Raw genomic sequence first — 12,356 nt, forward strand, 5'->3', positions numbered from 1 at the left:
ACTTTCATCAATCTTGTCTTCATTCTCTAGTCTCTTTCATTCCCCCATCTATAAAATGCTAACTCATCTTTATCCTCAAAAACCTGTTCCTTCAACCCTGCCTCCTTCTCAAATCCTTCCCCCGCTTCACACCTTTAACCAACAGATTACATGGAAGAGCATTTTGCCCTCGCTATGATAATTTTTTTTAAATTTCTCATTTATTTCTTAATTGGACCTGTTCTGATTTGGGGCTTGACCTTCCCAGTAAGGAACTATAGATTGCCACATTCTGTTAGCTTCATTCTACCCTCTAGTTCCTTAAGTGACACTTCTGACTGTCCACTTTTTAAAATTCCTTCCTCCCCTGTGTGTTACAATTATTCTTCTGCTTTTCCTCTTACTCCCTTTACTGCCCCTTCTCACAAGTTTCTGATCACCCATCATAAGCCCTCTTCTTTAGTCTCTAAAACCGCTGCCTATTCAATGTCTTCCATTCAACTTCAAATATCACCTCACACTGTGCCCAGATTCTCCAAATCCACCTGAGTAGCTTAGACTTAATGACTACCACCCACTTAGAGTATTAAATCTAAACTGTTGGCTTTTTTCACACAACTACCCTACTCTATGCCATCATTTTCTTGCTTAAATCTTTCAGAGGTTCTCCATTACCCTCAAGAAAAATTCAATCCAATATTCTTATTTTTAGTAAATATACCATGAAGTATTTAAAGTAATCAAAAATTGATAGATCAATAAGGTGAATCTATACCACACCAAAGAGAGCTTAGGATATTATTCATGAGCTAATATCTGCTTACCTCATTTCTTATCAACTCTCACCCCAGAGGAGGCACATGAAATTAACAGCCAAAACCAAACATAAATAAGGAGCATTTTGAATTCAAGCTCCATTCAGATTAAAACTGCTGGTAAGGTTCCCTGAATAGGTGGGGCACCTGGGTGGCTCAGTCAGTTGGGCCCCTGCCTTGGCTCGGGTCATGATCCCAGAGTCCTGGGATCGAGCCATGTGCCAGGCTCTCTGCTTACCGGGGAGCCTGCTTCTCCCTCTCTCCCCTGCTTGTGCTCGCTCTCTCTCTCTCTCTCTCTCTCAAATAAATAAATTAAATTAAAAAAAAAAAAAAAGATTCCCTGAATAGGCTACACTCTATCTTCAGTATCTTTGGATATCCTATTTCCTATGCATGAAACAACCCTCCTTTATCACACCAGGCCCTTACCCTCACCTCCCCACCTTTTTAAAGATTTTATTTATTTATGAGAGAGAGTGAGAGAGAGCATAAGCAAGTGGATTGGCAGGCATAGTGAGAGGGAGAAGCAAGGTTCCTCCTAAGCAGGATGTGAGGCACAATCCCAGGACCCTGTGATTACGCCCTGAACCGAAGGCAGACACTTAACAGACTGAATCACCCAGGCGACCCTGGACCCTCACCCTGAAGAGCACTTTATCCTAAAACCAGTTTTGAAAACTTACAGTTAGTGTCTATTCTATATAATTGTCCTGCACCCTATTTTTCCCCTATCCTGGTACTTGTCACATCACTTTCTTAATTAACTCTGTCACTCATCTGGAAGCTCTTTGAGGAAAGGAACTCTATTATGTTAACCAAGGTATCAGCAGTTTTTAGCCCAGTACCTAGATAATGGCTGGTGATTAATAAATACCTGTTGAATCATAGTAAAGTTGTCTAAATTCAACTTTGCTTTTATGCCTGTAGGCTTCAATAACCCTATTTTAGTTAATAAGTGTAGCTTTCTGGCCCCACAGTTCTTCTGGAAATATTATCTTCTCTGTAAAGCTTTCTTAAACCAGCACCTATACCTAACCAACCCCTGTACTCAGTGCCCCTATCCATGGTGCTTTTATGGTCCTTTGTGCTCAATTGTGTAGCTACTCTTCATATTACCTTATTGTTATTCACCACAAAGTGACTATCTACTAGATACTGCAAATTCTTTGAGGGCGGAGACAAGAGGCTAATTTCTAGCCACACTCCTAATACCCAGTATAAAGCTACCAATACTACATAAATTATAAAAATATGGATCACTGTATTCTTAGGATCTAGCAGCTTACTACAAAAACTGCCAAAATAAATGTATTAATACATGCATACCTACATACTCTTTAAACAAATTAAATCAATCAACTAATCAATCTTAGGTAAAGACACTGCCATCTCCCTAAATAAGCTGAATCTTTCCTTTCCCCCAATAGTCACATGGAGTTTCACAAGAGAAGTTAATATTCCCAAAATCTAGTTTTAGCAAATTATAAGAACTGAAAATCTGGATACGCAATGTATCTGTACGTTAGTAAATTACAAATGTCTTCTGTTATTTTGCAGGACTTATACATTATACCACGCTGATGTTTATTTAACTGTGAATTTCTATCACTTTAATGGCTACACTTTAGGTCCAGTACAGCTATAAAACAGGTTTAAATCATTTGAAATATACACGTAACATTATTCTATACTTGTGTAATAAATGTATCAACAAATATAATTATATGAGGCTGCAATTTATCAGAAAGTTGAATTCTAGAAGTTGTTTGCATGTTTTGTTTTTTGAAAACTTAAACACATTTTGTTAAAGTTAGAAATGTTGACTACAAAAGCTTGTTCAATGTATGAAGTGGCTGCCATACTAAACATGTAATGTGAAAAGAAGCAAAAAAAAAAAAAAATACCATTGTAGCAGAAGTAATTAAGCAAAACAAGGTCAACAGAATTGAATATTGCTTTATCCATCCCGAATGCAAACATGCGTGGGAAAGAATACAGGTTTAATTAGAGGACAGCCCCAAAGCTACATGGAGACTACTGTGGAGATTCAAGAGTGGACCTGTGAGGAATTAGGGGTTTTCAAGGTTAATAGCATATTTGTCCTTATATCTTATTTATCTCCGAACATTATGAGCCAAAATACGCCAGGCTCACCTCCTGGGTCAACAAGTGTAATGATAAAAGGGAAAAAAACCAGGCTGTTTAACAAAAAATAGGTTCCTAAAGAACTGGGGCATGAGTCAAGAAGAAAGTGGGAAAACAGTCAAAAGAATGTATGTTATGCTGGGAAGAGGCCCTGGGTTTGAATGAACTAAGCTACAGCAGTAACAGAAGATTCTGTCTGGAAAGTGTGGCATAAGCATAATGGCTGTAGGGTCAGAGTGGTAGCAGCAGAAGGCTTGGATCAAAACTCCCTCCTCTCAGTAAAGTGACAGGATCAATCTAGCACAATTCAGTTGCTACTAAGAAATCAGCATAGGGACACCTAGGTGGCATCTGCCTTCAGCTCAGGTCATGATCCCAGGGTCCTGGAGTCTAGTCCCACATCAGGCTCCTTGCTCAGCGTGGAGCCTGCTTTTCCCACTGCCTGCTGCTCCCTCTGCTTGTGCTCTCTTTCTCTCTCTAATATATAAATAAAATCTTTAAAAAAGTCGACATAAAGTACAAAAGAGTGGGACAGGTGAGTAAGGGGGAGCAAAACAATGTGTGTTCATGAGCTTTTAAAATTTGGTTGCTTAAAACCAGAAAGGCCTGTATTTTCAAATACACACCTCAGTCCACACTTTGATACACTGTTTCATAGAACCATTAACTTCTGGGTGCCACAGAAAATCCTAAAAAAAGAAACATGAGAAAAGAAAAAGTTAAAGAAATTTATATCCTTTATTCAAAATAAACAGGCACGGGTCTTACAGGGTACCTGATGTACACCATCACAGGTCCACAACACCTTCACTCCCCTCACTTTCCCAACGGTCTCATGACATTTTTTGTATCCACTTCTGCTTTCCTCTGAATTACTCTCTGTAGTAATCTTTTCAAAATCTAAATCTGATCTTGCCACATTCTTGCTTAAATATTCAAGGACTTTCAATGGGCCTCAGAATAAATTCCAAAGTTCTTAAAACTGCTAAGAAGGTGCAGGATCTGGCCTCTACCAAGACATTCTGCCTGCCTGTTCTCCTGCCACTCTCCCCCTCACACTAAGTGTCCTTTTGGTTCTCCTTCAGCTCCTAGGATGCTCTTTGTGCTTCTTTTTCTCCAGGACTTTGCACGTACTGTTCTGTCCACGATGCTCATAAAAAACTCTTCCGCTGAGCCTGACTTGCTCCTACGGATCCTTGAAGCTTCAGTTAAAACATCTCTTTCTCAAGGGAGAAACTTTTTAATTCCTTGTTTTGTACATTCCTAATGTCCTATTTTCTCCTTTTTACCACCTTACTCCACATTTAATGCATGTAGAGAACTATAAGGACTTGCAAAATCTATTAGGTCTAGGAGATCTTTGTCTCGATCCCCACTGCATTCTCAGTACCTAGAAGTCACAGCAACTAGAAATTCAGAAAATTCACATATATTGTTTTACTGGTATTAATCCTGAACACCTACTGGTTTCAAATTAACATACAAAATTATTTTTTTTTCTGGATTAAAAAAAAATCTGAGAGACCAAATTTTCCATTTTATTATACAAAACAGTGCATCCATTTATTCAATCATTTTAGCTATTCTTATCTACTCTAAATACATTGAAATAAATTTAGTATACACAAAGCATTAGCTGATCTACAAATAAATTAACCAATGAATAGTTTTCACACAACATTTAGCTTACTATTACATGAACTTACCACTTTAACTGCTGCAATCTTGTCTTCAAAAGGAATGTTTCCATGCTGTCATTAAAAAAACACAGAACAGAGAAATAAATATTCATGTATAAATTAGTTTTATGTCAACAATTCTCCCTTTAGCTACTTTTGTTAATTTATGCACCACATCTCAATTAACTATATTCAACCTGAAGGGGAAAAGACCTGCATAGAATACCAAAAAATAAGTGATACCACATTGTTTCTATGTGATTTTTAACACTTATGATATAATTCAAAGATAAAACCTCAACTACGAATAAGCAAACAAATATGTAAACATGCTTAATAAATTACCTTTCTGCCCAGAATGCCACATTCCAGTTTAGTCCTAGTATTATCTATGGCAGGGATGGTTTGCTCCTCTACATTTCCTGAGTCCCATCTCAGTCCCCAACCCCCATCCCAGGCCCGATGCCCGTTAGAAAGAGCCACATGACTAGTTCTGGCCAATGTTATGTGCTTAGATGTGATGTGGGTCACCTTCCACTTCCCAGGGCAATTCTCTAGTCTCTGGCTTAACCTAATGCTGAGACTGCAGAGGCAGAATGTTTCAAATGGCAAAACTAGAAGAAAGTACAAATTCCAACAAGCAGGCATCCCTGATTGAGGATATAGAGCAAAGCCTCCTGCCAGCCCACCTATCACATGCACCACTAAATGAGAAAAGCATTTTGTAAGACTGTAGAGTGGTTTGTTGCTGCAGCAACAACTAGTCTGTTCTCACCAGTGTACTAGTACCAGCTCTGTCTGAACAGAAGCACACATCCAGGACTCTAGGTTATTTTGGGTTTCCAGTTGAAGACTGGACATAAGTGGTCCAATTGAAGACAAAAAGTAAGGTTTGGAGACACCTTCTTGTAACCAAGCTGTTCCATATAAAGAATAGAAATCCTTTCAGAGTTAGAAATGCAGGGTGGGCTGGGGTGGAGGTAAAATAAAATAAAGAAACTAATTCTCTTCCTAAAACAAAGGTTGAAATGTCTTCATTAATTTAAGCAGACAAATAGAGTTTATATTTATATCTCTGTGAACTAAAGCTTGCTTTTATCTGCAGGCTAACATTTAAAATTCAAGCATCATTTCCCAAAAGGACTCTTGGGACCAATGGTACTTTAAGGTGTGTTCTATGAAAGAGGTTCCTTGATCCCATATATATTGGAAATACTGGTTTAGACAAAAATCACACGTGTGTTTTCCTCCTACTATCCCATTCTAACCTTGTTGAGGTTTTTCTTCAGAGAACTAATATGTCATGAACTTTCTTTCTCCTTCTTTTGCAAAGCTCAGTTAATTCAACTCAATCTCTCTCTTTTTTCCTTTACCATTTTAATGGAACATTTGATATATACAATGTCACATATATAATCACAAAGCACAGTAAACAAATAAGCACTCATGAGCCCATGGCACAAATCAAAGCATTACCAAGACAGAGTGATCTACATGAACCTCTCCCTTTAATTCCTTGTTTCACCCAAGGGAACCACTACTTTGAAATTCGTTTATATTTTGCTTTCTCTTTTATCATATTGTTTTGTCACATGGATATACATCCTTAAATGATATATTGTTTCATGTAACTGGCTTGCTCTCCAACTTTTAATTTTGAAAAATGTCAAACTTAAAAATGTCAAACTGAGAGCAAAATGACAAAATTATAATGAGCACCCCAATCACCCTTTATCAACTGTTTACATTTTCTGTACTAGGTTTTTTGTCTTTCTCTGCAGAGACATATACATTGCTTCTCTCTTATTGAACCATATGAAAATAAACTACAGACATAGCATTTCACCTTTAAAGATTTTTTTTAAAATTTTAATTTTTATTTATTTGACAGAAATCACAAGTAGGCAGAGAGGAAGGCAAAGAGAGAGAGGAAGGGAAGCAGGATCCTTGCTGAGCAGAGCCCGATGTGGGGCTTCATCCCAGGACCCTGGGATCATGACCTGAGCCAAAGGCAGAGGCTTTAACCCACTGAGCCACCCAGGTGCCCCAGCATTTCACCTTTAAATACATAAAGCATGCATTTCCCAAGAACATAAATATTCTCTTATATAACCACAATACTATACTCCCACCTAAGAAACTCGACATTGATAAAATATTAATATATGGTCCACATTCAAATTTCCCTAATTTCATAATAATGTCCTCTCTACCACTCTTCTATTTTAATCTAGAATTCAATTAAAATAAGGTATTTAGTTATCATGTCTCTTTAGTCATTTATAATCTAGAGCAACTCCTGGCCTCTAAAAACCTTCCTACATTGAGTGGACGGCAAGCAAGATGGTGGAGGAGTAGGAGACCTAAATTTTGTCTGGTTCCAATTTTCAACCAGATAGTTATCAAACTATTCTGAACACCTACAAATTCAACAGGAGATCAAAGAAAAGAATAGGAGCAATTCTAGGAATGGAAAAGCAACCACTTTCTGGAAGACAGGACATGTGAAGAAGTGGATCTGAGGTGATATACGGGAAGACAGACTGCGGGGAAGGGAGTCTCCAGTCAGCTGACTCCCAGCAAGTGATAGAGCAGTGGAGCACAAAAGTAGAACTTTTAGAAGTCTGCTCCAGTGAGGGATGTCACTCTAGTGGCTAAGCTGGGGATGGAAACATTGTGGGGAAAGTATGGTCTCAGGTCCTCAGTGTCACAGAAAGACCATGGTGCCTAAGTGTGGCAGAGCTCCCGGGGATCAGAGCCAGGAAGCTAGATGCAGAGACGGAGCCGAGGAGTGGGCTCTCAGCTCAGAGTTGCCATAAACTGTGATCTGTGGCTCAGTCATGACACTACTCATCAAGCAGGGACCCCACAAGTGGCAGACCCGGGAAGATACCCTCCTTCCTCATCTGGGAGGAGTGGCAAAGGAGTGTGTTGCAGGAATCTGCTGGGTTTGGAGATTCCAAATGGGGCTGTGCATCAGAGATAGAAAACGCTTGGTCACAGGCTGGGTGAGCACGGAGAGCAGCCAGAGACCAGGGAGATAGGAGTGATTGACTGCTTTTCTCTAAGGTTGCATTAAGGAGCAGGGCCCTGAGTTCTTGTTTCCTCCAGGGCTGGAGATTGGGAGGCCGCTATCTTCATTCTCACTCTCCACTGCTGCGTGGAAAGCCTTCAGGGAACAAAAGCTACTGAGAGCAAACCTGAGCAGATTGCTTAGCCTGGCCCCTGGCAAGTACGATGCAATACTACTATCCAGCTAGGCAGTCACTGAAAATAGGAGGAGAGATAAAAAGCTTCTAGGACAAACAGAATCTAAAATAATTTGCAATCACTAAACCAGCCCTACAAAAACTGCTGAAAGGAGTCCTCTAAGCAAAGAGAGAGCCTATAGGTAACATAGACCAAAAAGGAACAGAGACAATATATAGTACACACACACAAACAGTCACCTTATAGGGAATACAATGGCACTAAATTTGTATTTTTCAGTAGTTACCCAGAAGGTAAATGGGCTGAATATCCTAATCAGAAGACACAGGGTATCAAATTTCATAGAAACACAAGACCCATTGATATGCTGTCTGCAAGAGGCTTATTTTAGACCCAAAGACACCTCAGATTGAAAGTGAGGGGGAAGAAAACAATTTACCATGCTAATGGACATCAAAGGAAATCTGGCGTGGCAATTCTTATATCACACAAATTAGATTTTAAATCAAAGACTATAATAAGAGATGAGGAAGGATACTATATAATAATTAATGGGTCTATCCAATAAGATCTAACAGTTGTAAATATTTAGGCCCTTAACATGGAGCGACCAATTATATAAGCCAATTAATAACATAATCAAAGAAACACATTGACAGTAATACAATAATAGTAGGGGACTTTAACACTGCCCTTACTGAAATGGACAGATCATCTAAGCAAAAGATCAAGAAAGAAATAAGGGCTTTAAATGACACACAGGACCAGATGGACTTCACAGATATATTCAGAATATTCCATCCCGAAGCAACAGAATACACATTCTTCCCTGGTGCATATGGAACATTTTCCTGAGTATATCACATCCTGGGTCACACATCAGATCTCAACTGGTACCAAAATATGCAGGATTATTCCCTGCATATTTTCAGACCACACTCCTTTGAAACTTGAACTCAAACTTGAACAAGAGGAAAGTTGGAAAGAACTCAAATACATGGAGGCAAAAGAGCATCCTACTAAAGAATGAATGGGCCAACCAGGAAATTAAAAAAGAATTTTAAAAATTCATGGAAACAAATGGAAATGAAAACAACTGTTCAAAATCTTTGTGATGCAGCAAGGCAGTCCTAAGAGGAAAGTATGTAGCATTACCAGCCTTTCTCAAAAAACAAGAAAGGTCTCAAATACACAACCTAATCCTACAACTAAAGGAGCTGGAGAAAGAACAGCAAATAAAGCCTAAACCCAGCAAGAGAAGGGAAATAAAAAAGATTAGAGCAAAAATCAATGAAAGAGAAACCAAAATAAAGTAGAACAGATCAACGAAACTAGGAGCTGATTCTTTGAAAGAATTACTAAGATTGATAAACCCTTGGCCAAATTTATCAAAAAGAGAAAGGACTTAATAAATAAAATCATGAATAAAAGAGATCACAACCAACACTGAAGAAATACAAACAATACATGAGAACATATTATGAGCAACTCTATGCCAACAAATTAGAAAATCTGGAAGAAATAGATGCATTTCTAGAGATGTATAAACTCCCAAAACTGAACCAGGAAGAAATACCTGAACAGATCCATAACCAGCAAGGAAACTGAAGCAGTAATCAAAAAATCTCCCAACAAACAAGAGCCCAGGGGCTTCCTAGGGGAATTCCACTAAACATTTAAAAAAGAATTAATACTTATTCTTCTGAAACTGTTCCAAAAAATAGAAATGGAAGTAAAACTTCCAGACACATTTTATGAAGCCAGCATGACCTTGATCCTAAAACCAGACAAAGACCCCCACCAAGGAGAATTACACATCAATGTCCCTGATGAACATGGATGTAAAAATTTTTACCAAGATACTAGCCAATAGGATCCAACAGTACATTAAATGGATTATTCACCAAGACCAAGTGGGATTTATTTCTGGGATGCAAGGGTGGTTCAACACCTGCAAATCAATGCGATACACTACATTAATAAAAGAAAGGACAAGAATCGAATGATCCTCTCAATAGATGCAGAAAAATTATTTGACAAAGTACAGTATCCTTTCTTGATTAAAACTCTTCACAGGGGTGCCTGGGTGGCTCAGTGGGTTAAGCTTCTGCCTTTGGCTTGGGTCATGATCCAGGGTCCTGGGATCGAGCCCCACATTGGGCTCTCTGCTCAGTGGGGAGCCTGCTTCCTCCTCTCTCTCTCTCTCTCTCTGCCTCTCTGCCTACTTGTGATCTCTGTCTGTCAAATAAGTGGATAAAATCTTTAAAAACAAAAACAAAAACTCTTCACAGTGTAGGGATTGAGGGTACATCCCTCAGTATCATAAGAGCCATCTACGAAAAGCGCACAATGGATATCCTTCTCAATGGAGAAAAACTGAGACCTTTCCCCTAAGGTCAGGAACATGGCATGGCTGTCCACAATCACCACTGCTCTTCAACATAGTACTACAAGTCCTAGCCTCAGCAATCAGACAACAAAAAGATATAAAAGGCATCCAAATTGGCAAAGAAGAAAGCAAACTCTCACTCTTTGCAGGTGATATGATACTTTATGTGGAAAATCCAAAAGACTCTATCCCAAAACTGCTAGAACTCATACAGGAATATAGTAAGGTGAAAGGATATAAAATCAATGCACAGAAATCAGTTGCATTTCTATACACCAACGGAGAGACAGAAGAAAGAGAAATTAAGAAGTCAATCCCATTTGCAATTGCACCCAAAACCATAAGATACCTAAGAATAAATCTAATGAAAGAGGCAAAGTATCCATACTCAGAAAACTATAGAATACTCATGAAAGAACTGAAAGACACAAAGCAATGGAAAAGCATTCCATGTACATAGATTGGAAGAACAAATATTGTGAAAATGTCTATGCTACCTAGAGCAATCTACACATTCAATGCAATCCCTATCAAAATACCATCAACTTCTTTCACAGAAATGGAACAAATAATCCTAAAATGTGTATGGAACCAGAAAGGACCCCACATAGCCAGATGAATATTGAAAAAGAAAAGCAAAGCTGATGGCATCACAATTCTGTACTTCAAGCTCTATTACAAAGCTGTAATCATCAAGACAGTATGGTACCAGCAGAAAAGCAGACACATAGATCAATGGAATAGATAGCCCAGAAATGGACCCTCAACCCTATGGTCAACTAATCTTCGACAAAGCAGGAAAAAATGTCCAATGGGAAAAAGCAAACAAAACAAAACACAAAACTGTCTTTTCAGCAAATGGTGTTGGGAAAATTGGACAGCCACATGCAGAAGAATGAAAATGGACCATTTCCTGACACCACATACAAAAACAGACTCAAAATAGATGAAAGACATAAATGTGAGACAGGAATCCATTAAAATCCTTAAGGAGAACACAGGCAGCAACATCTTTGACCTCAGCCACAGCTAATTATTCCTAGAAACATCACCAAAGGCAAGAGAAATGAGGGCAAAAATGAACTACTGGGACTTCAAGATCAAAAGCTTTGCACAGCAAAGGAAACAATCAACAAAACCAAAAGACAAATGACAGAATGGGAGAAGATATTTGCAAATGACATCAGATAAGGGGCTAGTATCCAAAATCTATAAAGAATTTACCAAACTCAACACCCAAAGAACAAATAATCCAGTCAAGAAATAGGCAGAAGAAATGAACAGACATTTCTACAAAGAAGACAGCCAAATGATCAGCAGACACATGAAAAAGTGTTCAACATCACTCAGCATCATGGAAATACAAATCAAAACCACAATGAGATACCACCTCATACCAGTTAGAATGGCTAAAACTAACAAGTCAGAAAACAACAGATGTTAGCAAAGATGCAGAAAAGGGAAACCCTCCTACACTCTTGGTGGGAATGCAAGCTGGTGCAGCCACCCTGTAAAACCATATGGAGGTTCCTCAAAAAATTAAAAACAGAGCTACCCTATGACCCAGCAATTACACTTACTGAGTATTTACCCCAAAGGTACAAATGAGGTGAACCGAGGGGGCATAAGAACCCTAATGTTTATAGCAGCAATGTCCACAATAGCCAAACTATGGAAACAGGTTAGATGTCCATAGACAGATGAATGGATAAAGATAAAAAAAGAAACTGAGCCTGGGTGGCTCAGTTGGTTAAGCAACTGCCTTCTCCTCAGGTCATGATCCTGGAGGCCCAGGACCAAGTCCCACATGGGACTCCCTGCTTGGTGGGGAGTCTGATCTCCCTTTGACCTCTCCACTCTCTCTCTCTCAAATAAATAAGTAAAATTAAAAAAAAAAAATCTATATATAATGGAATATTATGCAGCCATAAAAATGAAATCTTGCTGTTTGCAACGATGTGGATGGAATTAGAGGGTATTATGCTAAGCAAAATAAGTCAACCAGAGAAAGACAATTATCAAATGATCACTCTAATCTGTGGAGTTTGAGAAACAAGTCAGAGGATCACAGAGGAAAAGAAGAAAAAATGAAATCAGACAAAACCAGAGAGGGAGACAAACCATTAGAGACTCTTAATC

The 12,356-nt window shown here is 38.7% G+C and overlaps 1 protein-coding gene across 3 annotated transcripts in view; it reads right to left on the bottom strand.

Moving 5' to 3' along the window:
• CASD1 (CAS1 domain containing 1) overlaps window positions 1–12,356 on the bottom strand; it is a 58,056-nt gene that overhangs the window by 28,216 nt on the left and 17,484 nt on the right. For all 3 annotated transcript variants that reach the window (XM_082693625.1, XM_082693624.1, XM_082693623.1), the window contains exons 4-5: window positions 4,646–4,690; window positions 3,566–3,628 (exon numbers count right to left, since the gene is read on the bottom strand). In XM_082693625.1, coding sequence (XP_082549751.1) covers window positions 3,566–3,628; window positions 4,646–4,690 — 108 coding nt within the window. The remainder of the gene's footprint in view (window positions 1–3,565; window positions 3,629–4,645; window positions 4,691–12,356) is intronic.

This window comes from Mustela nivalis (assembly GCF_964662115.1).
Source record: "Mustela nivalis genome assembly, chromosome: 12".
Taxonomy (NCBI): Eukaryota; Metazoa; Chordata; class Mammalia; order Carnivora; family Mustelidae; genus Mustela; species Mustela nivalis.